Here is a 22,062-nt window from a genome sequence, read left to right on the forward strand (position 1 = left end):
TCCGTTTCCTGCATATATGGCCAGCTGACTTCCGGTGTCTTTAAATTCTCAACCATTAATCTGATCGAACGCTGCGAGTGATTTGGGCTACATCTAATCTGATTATAACGATGGATATACCCATCAGTTAATATATCACGAAAGCACTGGACCATCAAACGACCGCGCCTGATTTGATAGGCGTTTGTAACTCGATCAAAGCGGTCGTTTTAGTTCCTCTTTATTTTGCCGCAGTCAAAATTATTCCAGCTCAAGGCCAGCGGTCGCGCGCACTTTCTCTGCTCATACAACCTTTCACATCTCCCGCATCATAATCGAGACATCTCTCTTCTTTAATGGTTCGTGTATCATCGTTTTGATGTGTCTTTGATTTTGGACTATATATTTTTCCTGATCGGCAGTCGAGCTCATCCTGGTTTGGTGTCCGATTCACAGGCAGGTCTGGATTCCTAACACGGATTCAAGCACTCAAGCTGATATATAATGCTGATCCAGTAATACAAACAACAGTTTGGCTTCACGTCAAGTAGAGCAAAGGTATGTGACGTTTGTTTTTGTTGTATTTCCCTATACATATCCGCTGTTAAACGTCGAGCCACATAAGTTACACTGTATTGTTTATATGGCTGCATATTGTTTAGGTGATTCATTAATCAGTATATTGGATAGTTACTACCTTACTCGCTAAACATTCACCAGGATCTCGTGAATTAGTGTTTGTCTAGTGTTTGTAATGTCTTGTCATCTCACCTGTATGTTGTAATACTTTGCAGTTTTTCTTTGTAAAGTATGTCACTTAAGATAGTAATTAGTTATATCGTGTTAATGCTGGTTTGACCACTGGACTGTGTATAGTAAACAAATCTGTGTGACATGTTGTGAATAATTGACTTGGTGTTAGGCTGTGCGAGGCAGTGAAAGGCCTGAGGGAGAAGACACATACTGAGTCTTTGTGCCAGGAGTTGTGCTGCCCTCTCACTGCTGGTCAACCATCGATTCCTGGCTGCCCTCCACCTCTGATCACAGCCATGACCTCTCAGAGAGACCCTGACACAGTGAGTATATCAGGCCAGATCTCTCTTTACATCCTCCACCATTGCACAATATCAATATGATGAGCATCAGGTGTCATTTTAGAATGAGTTCAAATCTTAAAGGTGCGGAGTTCACTGAAATATGTACATTTTTGTCATCTATTTTTACCTTTTTTTCCCACGGAACTGATTATATTTTCATTATTTTGTCTGTTCAATAAATAATGCAATAAAAGTTACTTGGCACAATGTTCATGCTGCTCCTTTCCATGCTATGAAAAGTGCGTGGTGACCATGGCTGGCAAGTTATAAGACAGGGGAAAAAATGATTCATTAACTATTTTCCAAAACTTCTGAAGCCTTTGATGGCTTTATCTGATGAATAGACTAAACTTTGCATCATTATTCACAAACGTCTACATGCATCTTGCATGTTTTATGCAAACCAAGGGCCAACAGATGATGACCGTTTTCATTGTAAACCGTTCCTTTTATCCGCATTTGTGGGGAGACGTCATTGCATTTCTGTCTGTGAAATCATTTATTAGTTTAAGCCTAAAAATGTTATATTAAAAAAACAGTTAGTGTTATTATAAACCACTAAGTTACTATTGTAAACTTAATTTTTGTTTATTGAAACTAATGAAAATGACAAAAGCATATCAATTTTGAGAAGTTGTGAATTTGAAATGAACAAACTAAATGAATCTTGTATGTTACAGTCTCAGTATAACTAGCTTTGAGATCACTTGTTGTTTTCTGAACCTGTTTGTTTCTGGGATATGTTGTTTTAATGCCATTATTTGGGGATGGGGAAAATGGTGATGCCTTTAAGCTCTCGATTTGAAAGTGACATGACGTGTAGCCAAGTATGGGGTCCCATATTCAGAATTTTGGGATGAAAGCAACATGATTGAAGTTATTGCAGACAAATATATAAGCCGTGAGATTATAGAGGTGTTTGCGTACTGTTTCTGGGGCATTTAGGCAGATTTGGTGTTTTGTATTTGTCAAGGCTTTAAGAACTAGGGCAGCAGGGAGTGCTTATTTGTTTGTTATGCTCTCGTCTATATTATCCATCACAGATTTGCTGATAACACCCTAAATCCACCGGAGCAGGCTGGAGAAGGGCTTTCTGTGCCTTTATCGGGGGTTTGTAAACAGTCTGTTATCATGACGTCATGCATCATGCTTTGACCTCTTTTGTTCTCACTGCTGGTCCCCATAGGTGAAAGCTGAATACTTTCAAGAGTGTCTGAATGGGGGTGGGGTGCCCTACATTGCAAATGCCCTCGGCACAGGAGCCTGATTTCACAGTAGGTTAGGTTAGGGCATTGGGGGGCCCTTAGTAAGGATTTAGCTGGCACGTGGTGCGAGAGGATGAACACATTTTTGTGGCTGGAAGAGGTTGTCCTTTTCCTGTCATGTTATTTGATTGCTTCCACTATTTGGGTCATGACCTGACGGTGGGGTGGAAGGAAACTCGGGCCCCCCTATTGCGAGCTGGTGTTAATGCCACGAATATATATGTTTGACTCAAATTAAATAATAATGTAAACCGATTTACTCAACTTGTCCACGCACATTTTCAGTTGAAACTGAGAGGAACTGAATGTCGTCTTTCACTTCCACTTTCTCAGAAACATGTTGAAAGTTGTTCCTGGTCCGCTGACTGGTTGCAGTGTCTCCATAAAGCTAGTTTTCCTTTGTTTTTGTGCTTTGTCGTATGTGGCTTTATACACAGCAGTGCCAGGGCCAACTGGCTGACCTTCTTAGCCCCCCCTCCCTTCCTTCATCTGATTCTGAACGAAAGCATTAATGCCCAGCCAAGCTCTGTACACTGAGTTTGGGTGATGTAATTTTTAAAGTGGAGTCATTGAAAACCATGAGGCGGCAGGGGGACGTGTAAACCCTGGAAGAAATAAACTGAACAAGAGACCCTTTGGAATCTCAAAGTTCCTGGTCTGATTTTAATTATGGGTTGATATAGTGGCACTTTGTGTCTTTTCTGTGCAGACATTGAGTCTTACGGTGCTTTTTATATTCAAAGAGGATGCTGCCAAATTTATTCAGTTCAATTCCTAAATTGGGCAATGTGGCGAAATCACTGTCTTGTGTTGGTTGATCAAGGTTATGTCATCATTGCAAGGCTAAACTTTTTTTTTTTTTTTTTTGATGTATTGAATATTGTTGCAAACTGATTTAAAATTGAAACCACTGTAAACTTGTTTAGCTGGCTAGCATAGATTAGATTTATTTGTTATTGTCTTTAAGCATTAATTAGAATGAGTTAAAAATGCTTAACAAATCAGTAAGGTTTGGAACTGTATGTAATTGTTTTCCAGCAAAATTATGTCTGAATTTATAGCCGTTGTATCTATTATTGCTGGAATTTGTTTAAAATCAATTACAATTATTATAGTACAATCATTATTATTATTATAAAATAGTAATTAAATTATATATATATATATATATATATATATATAAAATTTTTATTTTTTTTATTCTGAGAGGTTTTAAATTATTTCTAAGGCTGGAGCCTTTGAGCATGTTAGCTGTAAAAATCAAATAATCCTTATGTTTTAGGCAGCATGATGGATCTCTTAAACGTATGAACATTGGCCTTTGTGGTGTTAATACTGATTGTAGAGGCATTGTGTCTGTCTGTTGCTTTTTAATAGGACTCATGCATGGGGCAAATTTATTGTGCTAATCCACCGTGCTGCTCCCCTCATCCTGCAAGGGGTTATGCATGGGCCATGTAAATTTAATAACTCAGCCCTGGGTTGTCTGGGACACCTGGGGTTATCGCATTATGGTTAAGGGGTGTCTAGAAAAGGGGGGGCTGGTATCACTACATGCAAACGAAAAGGCATTAGCTCTGCCCTACCCTGTGTTTCCCCACTCACCAGACCATTTCACAGGAACCTTTAAAGAGGGTAGCCACTAGTTTCACCCTTAAAGTTGAACATAAATCTAATTAGGAGGGAATGCCCATTTCTGCAAAGGACTCTCCAGGTCGTCTCATGTTTTGTGGGGTGAGCACAGATTAAAGGGTCATTGAGGTCTATTTGGTGGAAATGTCTCGGTGTATGAGTTATAGGGCACTGCTTCACAATTTAAAGATTTAATTAGTTTCCTCTCTCCTTTCACTCGGATACAGGTGAATCTACGGCTGATCCTTGTAAGTGGGAAGACACAGGATTTCACTTTCTCTCCGAATGACTCTGCCACAGACATTGCCCGCCATGTTTTTGAAAACTGGCCAGCAGGTATGTTTTGAGTGTATATTTTAATTGTATTTGTAGCTAAAGTATTGTATTTGTGTTTGAGACACTTTTTTGTGCACAGAAACTTTTTGTTAAACTCAATAATATATGTGGAACTGCTAAACATCATCCACTGTAAAATGTTAGGTTTTTTTGGTAAACAATCACTTTGAAATGGCAACATTATCATTCAAAAGTTTAGTTTTTTTTTAAAGAAATTAATACATTTATTCAGAAAGGATGCTTTATATTTATTAAAAGTGACTAAAGAGTTTTCTATTTCAAATAAATGCTGTTGTTTTGAACTTTCTATTCATTAAAGAATCTTTTCTCAAAAATATTAAACATAACTTATAACCGTTCAACATTGATGGTAAGAAGAAATGTTTCATGAGCACCAAATCAGCATATAAGAATGATTTCTGAAGGATAATGTGACTGAAGACGGGAGTATTAATGCTGAAAATTCAGCTTTGCCATCACAGATAAATGCAGCCTAAGGTGAGCATAATAAAACCTTAACTTTTGAATGGTAGTGTCTGTCATAGATGTATATGGAATAAATATATGGATTAGATACTTTTCTTATTGCTGATTTACTTTCACTGGATATCATCTGTGACCACATGCGGTCCAACTATGATCTTGACCATTTTTTTTCATAGTGAAGCTTCATGCAAGCCTGTTTCAGTAGTGAATGTAATGACTTGCATTGCAGGCTGGGAGGAGGAGAGTGTGAGCAGCCCCAGCATCCTGAGGCTGATCTTCCAGGGCCGCTTCCTGCATGGCAATGTCACACTAGGAGGTGAGCACTAGACCTTGTCTGCGTGTCTGTCACAGTCAACGCACTTTGACAGTCCTGTTGTTTCGCTCTCTTTGTCTGTCTCTACGTTATTGTGAGGACAGTGAAAGTGGATGTTAAAATATGCTGGAGGTCAGAAGCTGTTTGTACTGGGCAAAGTAGCCAAGTTGTTTGCAGATATTCAGAATGCCACTTCTCTGTTGAATAGCTCTGAAGTTGCCCCCTGGCCGAACAACTGTCATGCACTTGGTTGCCAGAGAGACGCTGCCAGAGCCGAACTCCCATGGTAAGTCCTGATATATTCCTCTGGCAAGCTCCTACTGCTCTAAACACGGCTAAATGTCTTTGGCTTGCCTATCCACAGCCACTTTTTGTTTTAAGGACAAGGACACAGCAGTAATTGGAGGACTGATGCCAGGCGTAAATCTTCCAGACACATTATAATAATAAAGATGCAAACAGTCACATTAACACTGAACTTTATCCAGTCACACAATGCTGAGTCAAAACTGTAAACTTTCTTGGTACTTCCGGTTTAACCAGTTGTGCTGGCTTTAATGAAGCAAGCTTCTTGTTCACTATGACTTGTCATTATATTTGGAATGAGGAAGCAGGTTGCGTGCTTTTATGTATTGATAATATAAAATAGAAACACTGGCTTCAGAGCAGAGGCTTGTTTTAGCCAGCATTCACACTGTCGCTTCACAATAGATAAAGTTAACACGAACAAATGGCCCATTTGTAGCCCTCAGTCTTTGTGGTTTTAAATTCCCTTGAGTTCATGCAAAGTCAACATGAAAAGAGGATCTATATTGATGAAGTCTTCAAGGCTATATTTATATGATCCAAATACACACAGCTAAAATTTAAAGTAACTTTATACATATTTTAAAATGTAATTGATCAAAGCTGAATTTTCAGCAGTCACATGATCCTTCAGACATCATTCTAATATGCTGTTCAAGAAATTATTATCAGTGTTTTATTTTTGTGGAAACCGTGATACAATTTTTTTTTTTACAGGATTATTTGATTGAAAGTTCAAAAGAATTTGAGGCTGATTATAAACTAGGCCTGGTTCCTATAGAGAGCCTAAGTCCCTCCCCTTCCGGTCGACCACCATGGGACCTTAGTTCGGAAAAAATATTGTATGGTAGTCAATGGCGAGAGACAACAAATATTTTGATCTCGTTTGAATTGTGCCCTGATTTACACATATGATGTTTGTCAATTTAAAAGATGCATTTTAAAGTCAAGAAAGTCGCAGCTTGATGTAAAACTGCTGAGGTATAAGACTGTGAAAATACGTAATTAGAAAGACTACAAACCCAGAAGGCGCACATGGGACGTCATACCTTTTCTCTCAATGAATGAAGCTAACTTTACTGAAGCTAACGTCTGTCATTTTTTTCTATAGTCTTACATTATAATCGTAACGTAACGGCGTCATGCCTGAGTGTTTTGAGCCAGAATACACACATACGAGCAACGGATCTTGTGACGACGTACATAGTGCGAGACGAGAGATGTAGTTCATTGAGCGATTTTCACATAAAACTAAACGTTACTCTTCTGTTTTATGACAAACTGCGACTTTCTTGACTTTCATAATTACCTTTTAAATTGACAAACATCATATGTGTAATTCAGGGCACAGTTCAGACGGAATAAAAAGATAAGTTGTCTCTCGCCATTGACTTCCATACATATTTTTTTCCGAATTAAGGTCCCATGAACCGGAAGCGGAGGGGCGGGACTTAGGCTCTCTATAGAGCTGGTAAGTCCCTAGTGTTGCTTTCGTCAACGAAAATTATGACGAAATATTGTCGTCAACGAACCGTTATCACCTGACGAAAACGAGACGAGACTAGACGTAAATGCATGGTCATGTGACGATGACTAAAATACATGTGTAATGCAATATCGTTGACGAATAAAAACGAGACTAAATGTGGTTTACAAAATAAAAACTATGCTAAAATGTCTCTTCATTTTCGTTGACCAAAACGAGACGAGACGAAATGTTATAACGTCACGACGAATGAGAGAGTTGTGCGGGAACCCATAGCTTTGTCGGCTTTAAATTCTGGTTTGCGATCTGGTCACCCGATTATCAGCGAATTTAACAATATTACTCCATTAGTTATTCTATTAAAATGTCTCATTGATATATTTGACACATTCATAATCATTACTTTTGCCGGTTCTTTGTGACAGCTGTATGTTATTGGCAGCGTCTCTGGTCGCGTCACCGCATCAGCGCCAGAACATGGAGATTTTATTTTAGAGAATAATCGCACAACCCATTTGATATTCTTTAATTAAATAAACTAATCGAATATCCAAAAATCGTGAATCCCTGCATGGAATCTCTTGTTTCTTTTCCCAAATCTTCACTCACGTCTCACGTTTTGTAAAGGGATAAACGTTTCTTTGGTTCGCTTTTAATTAGGCCTATTATATTCGTATTCTTTACTGTGGTAAAGTAGAAAAACGCTGTAGGACAGATAGCCTACATTTGTACTTGCATGTCAAATTCTTTTTAACACAGTTTGTGCTTGTTATATTAGACATAGGGCGCGTCAAGTTTGGTTGTAAAGCGCGTTTCACACGCGCGGGTGATTTTTAGTTTCACTTTCTCTGGCAGTGCAATCTCAAACATAGCCTAAATATTTCGCCCTTGTGGAGGATAATATTTGCTCTTCAGACCAATTTACATAAATTCGAAAACACGAAGATATCATAAAGAGATGGTCTCTTTCCTGCTCGTGTCCCACATGCCACATCCCTCTCAAAGCGCAGAGTGGTAGGCTATATCACGCGTCTTTGTGTGGAAATATAAAACGAGTTTTTATTTTTTTAAATAACCACCGCCGGTAGTTGGTCCATTACCGCGGTGGTAAAAAAAACTGCCACTGTCACAGCCCTAAATATAGGCTACTAGCCTATAATAAGATAACCTTGAAATTCTATATTGACTGGGTTAAATAGAATCGCATTACTAAAAAGAGACTAAAATACAATTTTCATTGACTAAAACTAGACTAAATGTCATCAGTTTTCGTCGACTAAAACTTGACTAGACTAAAAAGAGTATGAATGTGACTAAAACTAATAAAAACTAAAATGACAGCCTGACACAACGACTAGACTAAAACTAAAATTAAAACAGGCTGCCAAAAACAACACTATAAGTCCCGCCCCTTCCGCTAACCTCACTGGACCTCTAGGTTGAAAAATCGTCAATGCAAGTGAATGGGAAAAAAAATAATTATTTTCTGGTCCCGTTTGAATTCTGCCATGAATGTGAACATATGTTGTCTGTGAATTTTTAATATAATTTTTCGTGTAAAGAATGCTACAATTTAGCGGGTAGAAGTTTGATACTGTTAGACTTTGTGTGAGAGCACTTTGTGGACGACAACTCTTCGCTGCTTTCGACGCGTTTGAAACGTCACCACCACTCGCACACGGACACTAGCTCACGGATCCCGCTAAACATTTCTGTGTCTTTGGTGCACTTCACCGCCTTCTTTCAGGGAGAGGACAAAATCGTTGAGGTTGGCGAAAACCACGGGTAAGTCAACTTTATGGGGTGACGTCACATAGGCGACATGTAGTCTTTCTCGTTATGTCTTTTCCACAACTGCTAGTCGAAGAAGCATACCATATACTGTCAAACTCGTAACATGAAAAATTATATAAAAAATTCACAGACAACATATGTTCACATTCATGTCACAATTCAAATGGGCCCAGAAAATAATTATTTTCTCCCATTCACTTGCATTGACGATTTTTCAACCTAGAGGTCCACTGGGGGTTTTACCGATGGGCGGGACTTACCAGCTCTATAGAACGCCCACTTTGATCCAATCCATTCCTGATGTATAAAATCAAGTCCTGTATTTGCATTTCTCATCGAATATTCTCTTTCACTCTGAAATGCATTACATTACCGAAGCAACTCTGCTCTGAATGTGGTTTGTTGATTTTAATACCACCCTTCATTAATTATAGACTATACCTTGTCATTCAAGGAAGAATATGAGCTATTTCCTCCTCTAAGTCATCATAGTGTCATGCTTTTCCCTCGCATTCTTGTAACTGAAGAGTGTTTCAGAGGAGGACCTGTGTGATTTATTAGGTGTCAATTAATATTTGTTCTCTTCTCGTAGGCCAGAGGAACAGGGAGAAGACTACAGAGAGCAGCTGCTGTCTACTGCTGTAAAACCCAGACAAAGCTTTCCCCACCTCCTGTCCTTCTGCTCCCCGCTCCTGTCTCTGCTCACCAACCCGTGGTGCATTCTGGATGATTACAGAACAGCCCCAGGGACAGTGCGACTAGGTTTTCGTTCAGTGTTTTTGCCCCTTAAAGTAGCTGGAGACTCTCTTGTGCCAAGTTTATCAAATCTCATACGTTTGCCTTGGTTTGGTTTTCTCGTTTCGTTTGGTTGCCAAAATTGATTTTTGCTTGGTAAAGTGGCCATTTGTTTATAGGCCGCCTCCTCTGAAAATATTAAACTGTGCAAATATGACGTACCTGAATCATTGAAAGGAAATTATGTAAGCGGATGTGCGAACAGGTTTTCAGAGGGACGTCCTGTATTCGAGAGACCTCCTGTTCTCCCAACACCCAAGTGTCAGTTTTCACTTGGCATTACACGCCTGACTCAGATGAAGCTTAATATGCGTCATTATCACAGACTTTGGTTTGCACTTAACACGGATCCTTATCTGAAGTCACTGTGTGTGTTGTAGTCTTAATCCTCCTGCCTGCCTCAAACAGAAGGAGCTTACGGAGAGAGAGGTGTGATGACACAAGCACCAGTCTGTTGCTGTGGACCGAGGGAGTCTGCTATAGCGCTGGTGGATTTGGCTGTGCCATGGCCACCTGCGTTTTTTGCCTTTGTCCTAGGACCAATCGAGAGTGGATCTCAAAGTCGCCAGACTCCTCTTACTACCTAGTTACGTCAACATCTGTGCATGACCCTAGTCTAGTGTTTCCTCGCCCTGGGTGTGTACCAGCCGCCTTTGAAAACCATTCACCCTGTGTCTACTTGAATAGAGGTTTTTTTCTTTTCTTTTCCTCGTCTCCGCTGAAGAAGCATGTGTTTGATGTGAAGTGACACAAACTGTTCTTCTTGCCCAGACAGGATATATCATCTGTATCCTGTCCCATGCTTGTCTAAAATGCGTCCTGAGGGACACAGTCCAGGTGCAAAGAACAAGGAAATCATCCGAAAGCCTCTGTCTGGCGCGAAGGGCTGGGCTGGTAAAAGCCCCCATTATAAGCGCTATGGATTCATGGACCCCCTGCTATTGTTGCATTAGAGGTAAAAATGTGCGTTGGGGATGGCCGGCCCTAATGGCCTCCCACTGGGCCAGAAGAAAGAAACAATTGAGTGTTTTATTTCCTAATGTTTGTAAGCCGTCTGTTTTGTTTGCCTTTTGATTGTGGGAAATTAATATTATTAATAATGGAGTAATAATTGGGACCTTTTTATCTTGTCCAAGTATGAGTTTTTATTAGTACACATCAGATGGCTGACTCGTGTTAATTGTGTGTGTGTGGGAGTGAGAGTGGATGAGGATTTTTTTGGAAAGATAGTGAGTTTTGTTGTGGAAATGTCCACAGAAACGGTCTCCAATCTTCTTTTGTTTGGCCAATTACTGCAAGAGTGTTTTATCATTGTCACTGCTATGAAAATTAGCTACAAATTATTACATGTAAAAAAAATATCCCTAAATCTTGTATTATAAATTAATAAAATCTTTCAAATAATACGGTGTCCCTGTGGATTTTAAAATGTTGTTATTTATCCTTTTTTTTTCTTTTTTAGCATACTTATTGATTTATCATCAACTAAAAATTATATCTCCCCAAGCCTTTACTGGCCAACAATGTTACAGTCATGCAGAAATCACGAAATTACTAAATAACAAATGACGTAAATCACAATGTGTATGTAATTGCAACACCAATGAATTACTGCTGTTAACACTATTTCAGGAACTAAATCTTCTGGCACAGTATTGTATACAATATACCTTTTTATATACACTTTGGGTCTAGTGATGCGTTCTGTGAATAATAACACATGCTGAATGTCATTCTCACGTCCTTTATAAGTGAATCCGCTGCACCGTGTGTTTATGTTGTGCTGTGGTTCTGCCTCTAGATGGCGATGTGGTTCCGGTTCTCTGACGTTATATCTATCCTTTACGGAGTGCTTTTCCTCATGATTTTGGCCTGTCTGTTTGATCACGGTTTAATATTCGCTAGCTCTTATGTTGAGGCAATTAGCATTTTCTATTAAACATTTATTAAATAAACGAGCCAGCACAAACACTGTTATATCCATGATAGTATTCACTCTGGCAAGTCAATATCCTCGCTTTGTTTATGACCATCAATTTCCACAGACCTTTCGACAGCAGGCCCAGTCGCGTGACCTATAACATTTCTTTCCTCTTTTTAATGATTACAGCGAGCCTTAATTTATTGTAGACCTTTTCTCGTTTAATAAAATTTTCCTTCTGTTTTTGAAAAGTCCTTTCATGACTTATTGTTGAGACATGTCCAGGTTTCCAGTTGACTTTGGCAGAGAACTGGAGGAAGAGGAATTGTCCAGATCGTGCACTGACTCCAGCACACACACTCTTAATCGCTTCTCGTGGTGTTTCTTTTTGCACTGACTGGGCCACACAATTATAATAACGCTAAAGAGTTGCGAAAGACAGAATGAATTATATAAGCTAAATAGCCTGAATATCTAATATTAAACATCTAATAATACATCCAATGTAGTATCATACTTGTGTACATTAACTTTCAAAAGTTTGGGGTAGGTAAGATTTAATGTTTCTTATGCTCACCAATGCTGCATTTGATAAAAAATACAATTAAACCCTGAACTTGTAAACTATTAAGCTATTTCAATTTTAAAATAACTTTTTTAATATTTTTAAATTTTAATTGGTTTCTTTGATGTCAAATCTGAATTTTCAGCATCATTAGCTGCAGTCTTCAGTGCAGAAATCAGACAATGCTGAATTTGGTGCTCAAGAAACATTTCTTCTTGGTGTTGAAAGCAGTTATGCTGCATATTCCCCCAAAAATTAAAAGTCTGTCTTTAATTACTCACTATCAATCTTACTGGGCCAAATCTTTGAACTGTACGTACTGTCATGTTTATTTCCAAAACAACAATCACAGCCCAAAAGTTAATGTATTACAGCATTTTTAGTTTTATTGAATATAGGCCTATTTGTGACTTGCTCTGCTTTAGTCAGTCTGAATCCTGTCAATCTTCTAAACCTTAGCTGTAATAATATACTTAACCTGTGTGAGTTCAGGTCTCTGTTGCTTGTTATGTGTGAAGGGATGGATCAGATCCAGGGTCGACCTAAACAGAAAGCTCCACTAATGGTTTAGCAGGAAGTCTCGTGGGTGATTTGAAAGAAACGACGAGAGTGACGGAGCAGCTGCCTCAACTTAAACCCCTTTCTTTATCCTTCTGTTTGGTTTTAGGGATTCCCTGAGGTCAAACACAAATATGTATGTGGTCAGTCGAAGTGGTGTGATCTATTTAACCCCTTGAGACCTTTATCCAACAAGCCCTATATATCTTTCACTCTAAAATGCACAATCTTTCATGTGACCTCCATGTTAAATGAGTGGAAAATAATAAACGCACAGAATGATGGATGTGTCACATTCAGCAGCATGGTTCTGTTTTTGCTTTTTCTTCAGGTTCCAATTCTGTCAGTCCTACTCGCAGACTGTCATTATGGCTGATATTAAAACCAGCTGTGAACAAAGCAGGCTACCGTTAGCCTGGACTCTCTGTCCGTCCATCCAGATCATTTGCTCTGTGGTATTCCGTCGCTTATCAGAGAAGCAAGTTGTGCATCTGGGAGAGTATTGTGTGTCAAGCCAATTTCCCTGCCACAAAGAGGGCATGAGTGTGTGTGCCAGCGCCGTCATTCTGCACGCATGCATGCGTCCTCTGCCAAGTTGCTGCTCGAGGCATGAGAGAATCTGTAGCTGGCGGATACACGTCTTGAATGTGCGAAACTCTTTCGTGGCTGCACTAAAGGTCACGCCCCTCACCACTCACTCCAGCTCCTCCAGAAGCCATTTTCTCAATTACAGGAATGACACGAGCGAATACGACTGTGGTTTGACATAGGAAATTCTGTAAAGTAAGACCCGTGAGCTGGAGCTGCCTGACTGGAGTGGGAGGAGAACCGGACACGCTTCTTTATTTTCATGGCAGGGCCGGAGGAGGCAACGGGGCTTTGTTACATCTCCCCTTTTATTTGCCTGTTTATTTTACCAGGTGGTCCCTTGAGTTTAATAACATGCCACCGTAAAAAAGTAGGAGCGAGAGGGAGGGCTGCAGGGAGGGCCGTTTAATAACAATGTGAGCTCTGTACCTTGTGGCGATGGAAGGAGAGAGAATGAGGGGTATAGAAGGAGGCCAGCTAAAGAGGATTTGCAGACATGTGCCTCAAAGCATTCTGGGTGGAGAGTTTCTCACACTGTTTTAGTACAGCAATGTGATAAACATCAGCTGTTGTTGTTCGTTCTGTTAGCTGTCATCCAGCCATTTCAGTATTATCGCTTATACTCTTTAGACAGTGCCCTCATGTGCTGCAATTTATGTGGAATTTGCACATAAAATGTGAAGGCTGAATGTTTCAATTGAGCCATTTAGTACAAATTACGAATTGTCTTAGCTATAATTTGAAACAGACTTCATATGAGGGTGAAATTCTACCACTTTTTTGTATTAGACTTAAAGGCACTTGTTTTGAAAGCTGGAAAACACCAAATAAGTGTCAAGTTGTTGCATCTAAATCATCAAATTGAGTCTGGAGCCCTTCAAGAGCCCTATTGCCTGGTTTTCTTTACGGCCGGCATTCTGGGGATCTCCATTACAGGAAGTGCACAATTTCAATTTTTAGGGGGTAAAAGGAATAATGCATTTTTGTGTTCGCTGCTATGGGTTTACAATCCAAACAAACATTATTTTCTCCTTGTTAAAAAGTTGTGAAGAATATAATGAGAACTATAGGTCTTAACGAGAGAAGATCAGAGCACAAGCGCTCTCGTTTTGCTGCCTCGCAAATTACTCACAGATGATGTGTGAACAATAAGCAAGTCTTTTTTGTTGAGGTTTTGGAACATTTTCTTGCGAACTGTCTTTCTTTGTGTAGTGAGTAAGCATTAAGAGCACTGAGTTCTCTCCTCTTCTTTTTCTTTGAGGAGATGGTGCTTTAGATGTATGACCCTCAGTATAAAGCTGATGAGAGGGAGCCAAATGCTCAGCGAATAGCTTTTGGGATCACTATGGAGATTTCCAGCTAAGGGGTCAGTCACAAACAAGGAGAAGCACAGACCACAGAAAATCTGTTGACTGCCTATTCCTCTCTTGAGATATTTTTTTGCATTTGGCTTCTTTATCGTTTATTCACATACTGCTAAGTTTAGTGGCCACATTTGAAAGCCATTAATTCATGCAGTGGGGCCCAAAGGTTTGAGACCACATTGAAAAAGTTTTAATAATAAAACAATTATGCAATATCACATGAGCAAGACTGCTGGCCATCAAAGTCTGCTTACTTAGACCAACAGCACGATTGTTAATGTGAACGAGAAATCAATACTGACTTACATTTTAGACCCAAAATAGCCAGTTATTTTGTCATTAACCACAAAATAAATCACACTACTGGTGTTTAAAGGGATAATTCTTTGGACCCCATTGACTTCCATAGTATATATATTTTTTCCTACTATGGAAGTCAATGGGGTCCATCAACTGTTTGGTTATTTTTTCAAAATATCTTCTTTTGTGTTCAGCAGAAAAAAGAAATTCTTACAGGTTTGAAACAACTTGAGGGTGAGTAAATGATGACAGAATTTTCATTTTTGGGTGAACTATCCCTTTAATTCCTGAATGAATCAGTGTTGAGTTCTCGAATCTGATGAGTGAATAATTCAATGACTCACTCATTAAGACAGAGGCTGCATCTGAAATCGCATAATCTCTTAGTACTACTTTTGAATAAGTAGGCCTAATTAATTTGCATCCATTAAAAAAGTATGTTCTACTATATATAATGTGAATGTGTGTACCATGAATGTAATCCAGGCGTACAGCATTCGCCATGTTGTCATTGTATGTGACCATGCCAGCAGTAGTTGTTTTTCGCCTACTATATAGGGAAGTATGGATATTTGGATGCAGACGGTCACTTGTTTTGCTATAGTGGCCTCAGATGTTTGTATTCTACAGGTTTAAAAATGATTAAATTAAAGCTGTTAAAATCAATATGAGCTGTTCTTTATGGCTTTATACTTCATTGCAACTGCACATGTCGGGGGATCCTTTGCATTTATCATCTCTGAGATGTAAACAAAAACATCCCCCATTATCCATAACTCTTCATTAGGCTTCTTCTAAACAAAATATACAGACACATGCCTAAACCAAACATTAGCTCAGTTGCTATGTTTGTCATAAAGATTTTGTTGTGTGTTTGTTTGCGTTCCTCTCTGCTAATCTTTCTCAAGCATTTAAAGTGGATCCATCCAATCTGTGAAAGCAGCTTGCTACACACAAACACACGCTTATGACTTAATATGACGTCTTGCTTTTAGATGTGGTATGTGAGGACTAAATCCATCTGCGCGCATGATTTATGGTGGCTTGTTTAGAGTAGTATTCTGACTTGAGAAAGCTTGCCGAATTATTTCTCACATTGTACAACCATGAGACTTTTTTTCGGGAACCAAATGGCCTGCCAACCCTCAGGTCACTGGAGTCTGTCATTCCATTTTGTCATCCAGCACTAAAACTCCATAAGTGCCTTTATGTGACAGTGTACTCAAAAGGCGTATGAAGGATTTTGTTTCTGTATGTTACTTAAGATATATAAATGAAGGATCTGCTGGACAAAACAAGTGTGAACCAGGAGTAGGTCAAAGATTGCTACATGTCATCTAGAAGTCAGTTCTCCATTTGATTTCTGCAGGACAAACAATTGAATCCAAAAACTTTATATTTCACAGTGTGAGATTTATTACAAGTCTTTCTGCAAATTCAAAATGATTGTAATCCATAATGGCTGGAATCACTTTTTTTTGTTAGCAAGGATTAATGTTGCCATGCTGTCCTGCTGTTTTAACAGCACAATATCTCTCACAACACTGAGGATTTAAGGTCAGTCATTAGGAAAAGAGCTGAAGGATTACAAAGCGCTGAAAGTTTTCTGGACTCGCTTAGGCATTCTGCGGCTCCACGGATGTTCTGTACCTGCAGCTCCAGCCAAAATGAGAAAAAAAGGTCAAAGAGAAACACAGAAAGAGAGCTTGTTACATCCATACATTGCCTTTCACTGACCTATAAAGAATAAACATTCTGTATTCAATTCACTGTGTGTCTCTCTGGTTTGAAACTTGAGTCATCTGTGCTTCATATGGCCGATAGGCAATTCTGTTCAAAATTCACTATATGGACTCAACAGATGATATTAATTCAACCTCTCCCACTACTTTGTCACAGCAACATCAGTGCTTTCAGCTAGTCTCCTTTTTTTTGTTCCTGGAATTTGTCATGCTCATCAAAGCCTTAACTGGTTCCTGTTGTGTTTGATTTATATACTGAAGATGTGCACAAAACATATTTGCAATGTTCAGTAAACCTTCCATGCTCTTGAATGCTTGTGGTTAATGTTTTTTAATATTTGCCTTTGTATATGGAATCTCTGCAGTTTTCCCACCGTATTAAAGTGAATGCGTAAATTAATTTCATAATAGCCTGTTGTAGTTATCAAATTAATTTATAATGCTATTATAAATGAACCAGTTTAATGCTTTTTAACACTGAAAGTAAACAATCCCAATATACATATATACAAATTGCCTATATGGTTTTATAACATAACAAAACAATTTGTTCCGGCCCTCGAAATTGATTGGCCGCATTCCAAGATTTCTGATTTTCACTGTTTGTATCACTCCGCATGTCTGTGTTTGTGTATTCCAGACAGACTGTGACTATTATTAACGGTGGGGAATCTGGGGATTTTTGGGATCCCTCTGACTCTGTAGGGTAAATTGTTACACACACATTGCGACATGACATGATTGAGCAGTTGAATCATTTGCTTTATTATAAAACACTTTTATTTATATAGAGTGAAACACTACTGTCTTTCCTCAGACAAGCAGGTCGAGTCTGCTTTGACTTTGTTTGGAACTTTGTTGAAATGTTCGTTGAGGGAACAAAAAAACACAAAGAAACTGACAATATTGTGTCTAAAATGTAAGTCAGTTCAGTTCACTTTTTCAAGTTCATTTCTTGAGCTGTCCTAAAAGCAATATCAAACTTGCAATTGTTACATTTTTCAGAATATTAACACACTTGTTAGTGTGATATTGAGTGTTATAGAGATATGAGCAAGGACAGCTTATTCTACATCTGGGGATTACGTTTCGGTGCTGTGAAACGTGTCCAGACCAGCCTCCTGACTGATGTGGAAAATTCAGCTCACTTTATCATTTACTGGCAGACCGTTCATGACTCCTCCACTGAAAGAACATGTCAGAAGTTCATGTTCATCTGCATCCAAGAAGATAGTGTCCATGGTTCAATCTAATGTGTCATGGAAGCTTTGGGGGGAATTATGAGCTTGAAGTAAAGTCAAGGTCAAGGAAATTCATCTTTCCCTTTTTGTACAATGTGCTATAAACCTTCACAGGGATGCCCACAGAAATGTGTGCAACCCCAGACAGGTGGTCAGTTTGTTCTGCTAGGTGTTGGCTTCCATTACGGTTGCCTGTTAAAAAACCCAGAGGAAGCCTTTGTATTATGATCATATAAAGAGCAGAGACGCCCTGCTATAAATCAACTCTGCTGTCGGATCTCCCAAACTCTGCTTCAGGCTCCACTCTGCAATTTTCTTCTTTACAAAATACATATTGCTGTGCTGTCAAAATTTTGCCAAGCTTATAATATTGTCAGATTCTAGTAGATTCATATCAGCTTGTATTTGGTTATTTTAAACAAGGTTTTTAGATAAATATTTGACTATTTTTGGCTTAGCATTCATACATAATGGTCCCGATGAAAGAAGATCAGTGGAAGCAACTGAATATTCTGCACTGTAAAAAAAAATAGTTTGATTATTATCTATAAATCTTGTTCATTCGCTTGTCACCTCTCTGTAATTCTCTTTTATCTGGTTTATCTAACAAGTTTCTTCATAAACTCCAGCTGATTCAGAATTCTATACCCGTATCATAACCCGGACTTCATCTATATAACATATATTATTACCCCATCCCTTCAACAGTTTCACTGGCTCCCTTTTAAATTCCGCATTGTATTCAAAATTCTTCTCCTCACTTACAAATCTCTTCATAACCTCTCTCCATCTTACCTTTCAGATCTTTTACAGCCCTACTTGAACTCTCCGCTCCTCTTCACTGGATCTCCTCTACTCGTCTAACCGACCACCATGGGTCATAGGGCCTTTTGCCGTGCTGCTCCTCGCCTTTGGAATTCTCTCCCAGTTATCATACATGATTCAGACTTACTATCCCACTTTAAAGTCAAAGTCAAAACTCACTTATTAAGAATAGCTTATCCTTCTGATTACTGTCTGCACTCAGATCAGGCTTTTTTAACAGTTGTTATGTTTGTAATTGTTGCTTTCCTCTTTTATTGTTTATTCACATTGTCATTTATTACTTCGACATTGTTATTGCTACCTCTTGTTCTTGATGTATAATAACCATGAGTGATTTGAAAGGCACCTTAAATAAAATGCATTATTATGGTATCCAGTTGCTAAAATTGGATATATCGTTACAAAAAAGGTTACAAAGCTCTATTGCTTGTCTTTTGGCTAAACTGTTAATGTTTCAGTGTTTACAAAAGCCCAGATTTTTTGCTTTTTATTTTTTAAAGAAAATGACATGTGGAAATTATTTTTTTTGTGATAATCAACAACATTATGCAACAAATGCTGTCTAATTTATGTAGTGAACCCGGAATATTCCTTTATTCTGTCAAAATATTCCGTCTATGCTTCAGCACTGCAGGAAGAAGTTTAGTTTGACAGCTTTCAGTGTCCTCTTCACTTAACACCCTGGAAAACTATGCACATTAATCTGCAACACCTTCCCTGTAGATTGGCTCAGGAAGTCTTCAGATGGGATTGTACCTGTGAGGTCAGCCGTTTACAATCTGCTCAGGTTGTGCCAGCCACCCTGGGGCGATTTCTGTGGGTCATTTAGGAAGTATTGCATAATAACAGCTGCTTCACATTTGGTCCTCACTGACAGTTATTGGCCTTAGAACAGGACTGGCTCTGTGGCTCTGGATCTTCACCATAAATTCAGACACTGGCAGCAGTACATAATATCTAAACTCCTGGAGATGATTCATTTACCTTCATCATTTCTCATATAGGTGTAGAAGGATGAGCTGGATTTCGTCTTTAAAGATGTTGGAGCTCTTGTTCTCCCGCATGCTGGAGACTGTTGGCTCCGGGAATTTGCTGTTGGGGATGTGCCGGGGAAAATTGTGAAGGAGGATGTATTAGCCTGTGCTTGGCAGAGTATTAGGGAGACTACGCTTTCTCTTGGGATACTGGATTTTGCGCTCAATCGGACCAAACAGAGAGATAGAGGTTGAACAAGAGGACACGCAGCTGCAGCCCAGTCTCTGCATCATCTCATCTCAGTCTCTCATGCTATTAATTAAGGAGCAGCGGGACTGATCTTCGAGTCTGAGCGCTGTTTACAGCTGTGCCTGCATGCTCTGAGCTGAAGTTTGATACACAAGAGGATAACAGAAAGTCAGTGCGGGACATTTATTGCACATCTTTGCATCATTTATCTTTAATGTTGCACAACAGAAACTGAATTTGTTATGAGTGGCTCATTTGTGCTGCTGTGAGTCTGCTGTTAATGACATATGGGGCGTTTAAAAATCCAACACCTCATGCACCACAGGCCCAGATCACTGTTAAAATACTAAATCATAGGACTGTTTTCAGATCAAAGCTTCATGCATCAGAGCTGTAGCATGAAAGATTGAAGACCAGAGGTTGAGAGCTATAACAGCTCTCATGTGGATGACATTCATGTTTTTCATGTTTACTTTTCTATTATTTATTTTAATAATATAATAATTTTGCCAATTTGTTCTGTGTATAGCTATCAAATGAAAAATGGCAGCAAGCATCAGGTTTTATGTCCAGCAAGAACAAATATTTTTTATAGTGCTTTTTGTGTTTTTTTTTTTGTCCTTTTTTAATCTAACATAATATGGGCACTACCCAGACAACAACATAGTGTCGGCCCACATCTGGTATACATGTGGATTCCACACGTACCAGATGTGGGCCGGATCTGGGCTACACAATGTTGCTGTCTGGGTATGAACTGCCAGTAAGAGCTGCATATATATATATGCAAATTATCCATGTCCTGTTTCATAAAAAATATAACAAAATGTCACAGAATGACATGAGGGTCAGTAAATAAAGTAAATTAAAAAAATTGTAAATCTGTAAAGAGCTTTTTCAACCAAGCATGACCCTTAAAGGGACACTATGCAGTTTCTGTTTTTCTCAGACAGCGACCTCTAGAGTCGCTGTGGCGTACTTGTGTTTAACGCTGTCGTAAATACCACTCATGCAGAGCCGTCTCTACACTCTTCCTACCGTGCTTTCTTCGTCGACTCTGCCTTGATCTGCCTGAAATATCTGAAATGCATGCTAGTGTCTTCCATAGAGGCTTGCTTCATATGTTGTTGATGTATGTGACATCGTGCCGTAAAGCAAGTCGTGATTCTCGCGAGATTTGTCAGGGTGCCACCTCTCAAACCTGCATTGCTGGTTTTGCCCAGGGGGGTAATCTACTGTATCAGCCGGAAACTGAAGCTTCCGCGGGCGCCGCCATTGATTAGCGTACCATCACCTGCTGTTAGCATTCCATTGACTCCCATTCATTTTGGCGTCACTTTCACAGCAAATAACTTCACATCTGAGGCGTTTAAAGACTCCATTGGTCCATTATTTATTTCTAAAGAAACATGAAAATGTATAAAAGGCTCCATTACCTTGTATCTTATGTTATGGCCCCGTAGAAGCAGTTTTTGTAAAAATAGGCTAACGATTGCGTCATAACCACGCGACTCTCTATCGCACAGTAGAGAAATTACTGTAAGGACAGGAGGAGAAGCTCGCGCGCAATCGGGGGGATGTGGAGGCAAAATGACAAAATAATTTATCAGAATATTTAGCAAAAGTTGCTCCTGCTCCTAGCTCATGGACACCTCCTACTCACAATCTCCATCTCTGCAAGTTTCAGAAGGGAATGATTCAGATTTCTCTTGGCACAGCTAGAAGACAGACAGTTTGCTCACGTCACATCTACATCGTCAAGCTCAGTTTGAGTCTGCGCAGTACACTCAGCCAGTGCTTCTAATCGACTTCACTTTTCTCCGTTGAATCCAGTGGGGTCTCTGTGTCCATTTATTTTACTGTCTATGGTTTTGCCAGCTTTGCTATCGGGATGATTCGCCCCACTACTAGGAGTTCGTTTACCATCAAAATGATTTCGAAGCTGTTATATTAAGGTACAAATCTTGCATGGTGTGCCTTTAAAATAAAACTTTACACTTCAGCTAATGTAGTCAGATTGATTTGGCTAAATTAAATATTATAATAAACCAATTATTTATCACATGAAGTGCGTTTTGAGTCAACCTGACAAAACAGTGTAGAAAAGTGCTTACTCACTTCAGCTGTGAAGTATGGGAAGGCCCTAGAGAGCTTCATTCCCATCGTATCTTTATGCAAGTGTAACGGTCTTGTAACAAGCTCATTCTCTCTGTACTTTACATCCTGAATAGAGCACAGAGCTTGT

At 39.2% G+C, this 22,062-nt stretch overlaps 1 protein-coding gene across 2 annotated transcripts; it reads left to right on the plus strand.

Moving 5' to 3' along the window:
* Nucleotides 1–26: 26 nt before the first annotated feature.
* On the plus strand, nt 27–10,914 carry ubl3b (ubiquitin-like 3b). 2 transcript variants are annotated; one of them, XM_081383426.1, is made up of 7 exons: nt 43–338; nt 436–537; nt 902–1,055; nt 4,201–4,309; nt 5,025–5,111; nt 5,317–5,394; nt 9,287–10,914. In XM_081383426.1, the coding sequence occupies exons 3-7, from the start codon at nt 1,029–1,031 to the stop codon at nt 9,337–9,339; spliced, it is 354 nt and encodes a 117-aa protein (XP_081239552.1). In that variant the 5' UTR covers nt 43–338; nt 436–537; nt 902–1,028; the 3' UTR covers nt 9,340–10,914. The 2 variants fall into 2 exon arrangements, with proteins under 2 accessions (XP_081239551.1, XP_081239552.1); XM_081383425.1 differs by having other exon boundaries at nt 27–537; nt 9,287–10,887.
* The last annotated feature ends 11,148 nt before the right edge of the window (nt 10,915–22,062 follow it).

Source organism: Scardinius erythrophthalmus (assembly GCF_964197995.2).
Source record: "Scardinius erythrophthalmus genome assembly, chromosome: 13".
Taxonomy (NCBI): Eukaryota; Metazoa; Chordata; class Actinopteri; order Cypriniformes; family Leuciscidae; genus Scardinius; species Scardinius erythrophthalmus.

Coding starts and splice junctions, on each gene's coding strand:
- ubl3b (XM_081383425.1), top strand. CDS start 1,029: ATGACCTCTCAGAGAGACCCTGACACA. Junction 1,056..4,200: donor CTCAGAGAGACCCTGACACA/GTGAGTATATCA, acceptor ACTCGGATACAG/GTGAATCTACGGCTGATCCT. Junction 5,112..5,316: donor TGGCAATGTCACACTAGGAG/GTGAGCACTAGA, acceptor TCTGTTGAATAG/CTCTGAAGTTGCCCCCTGGC.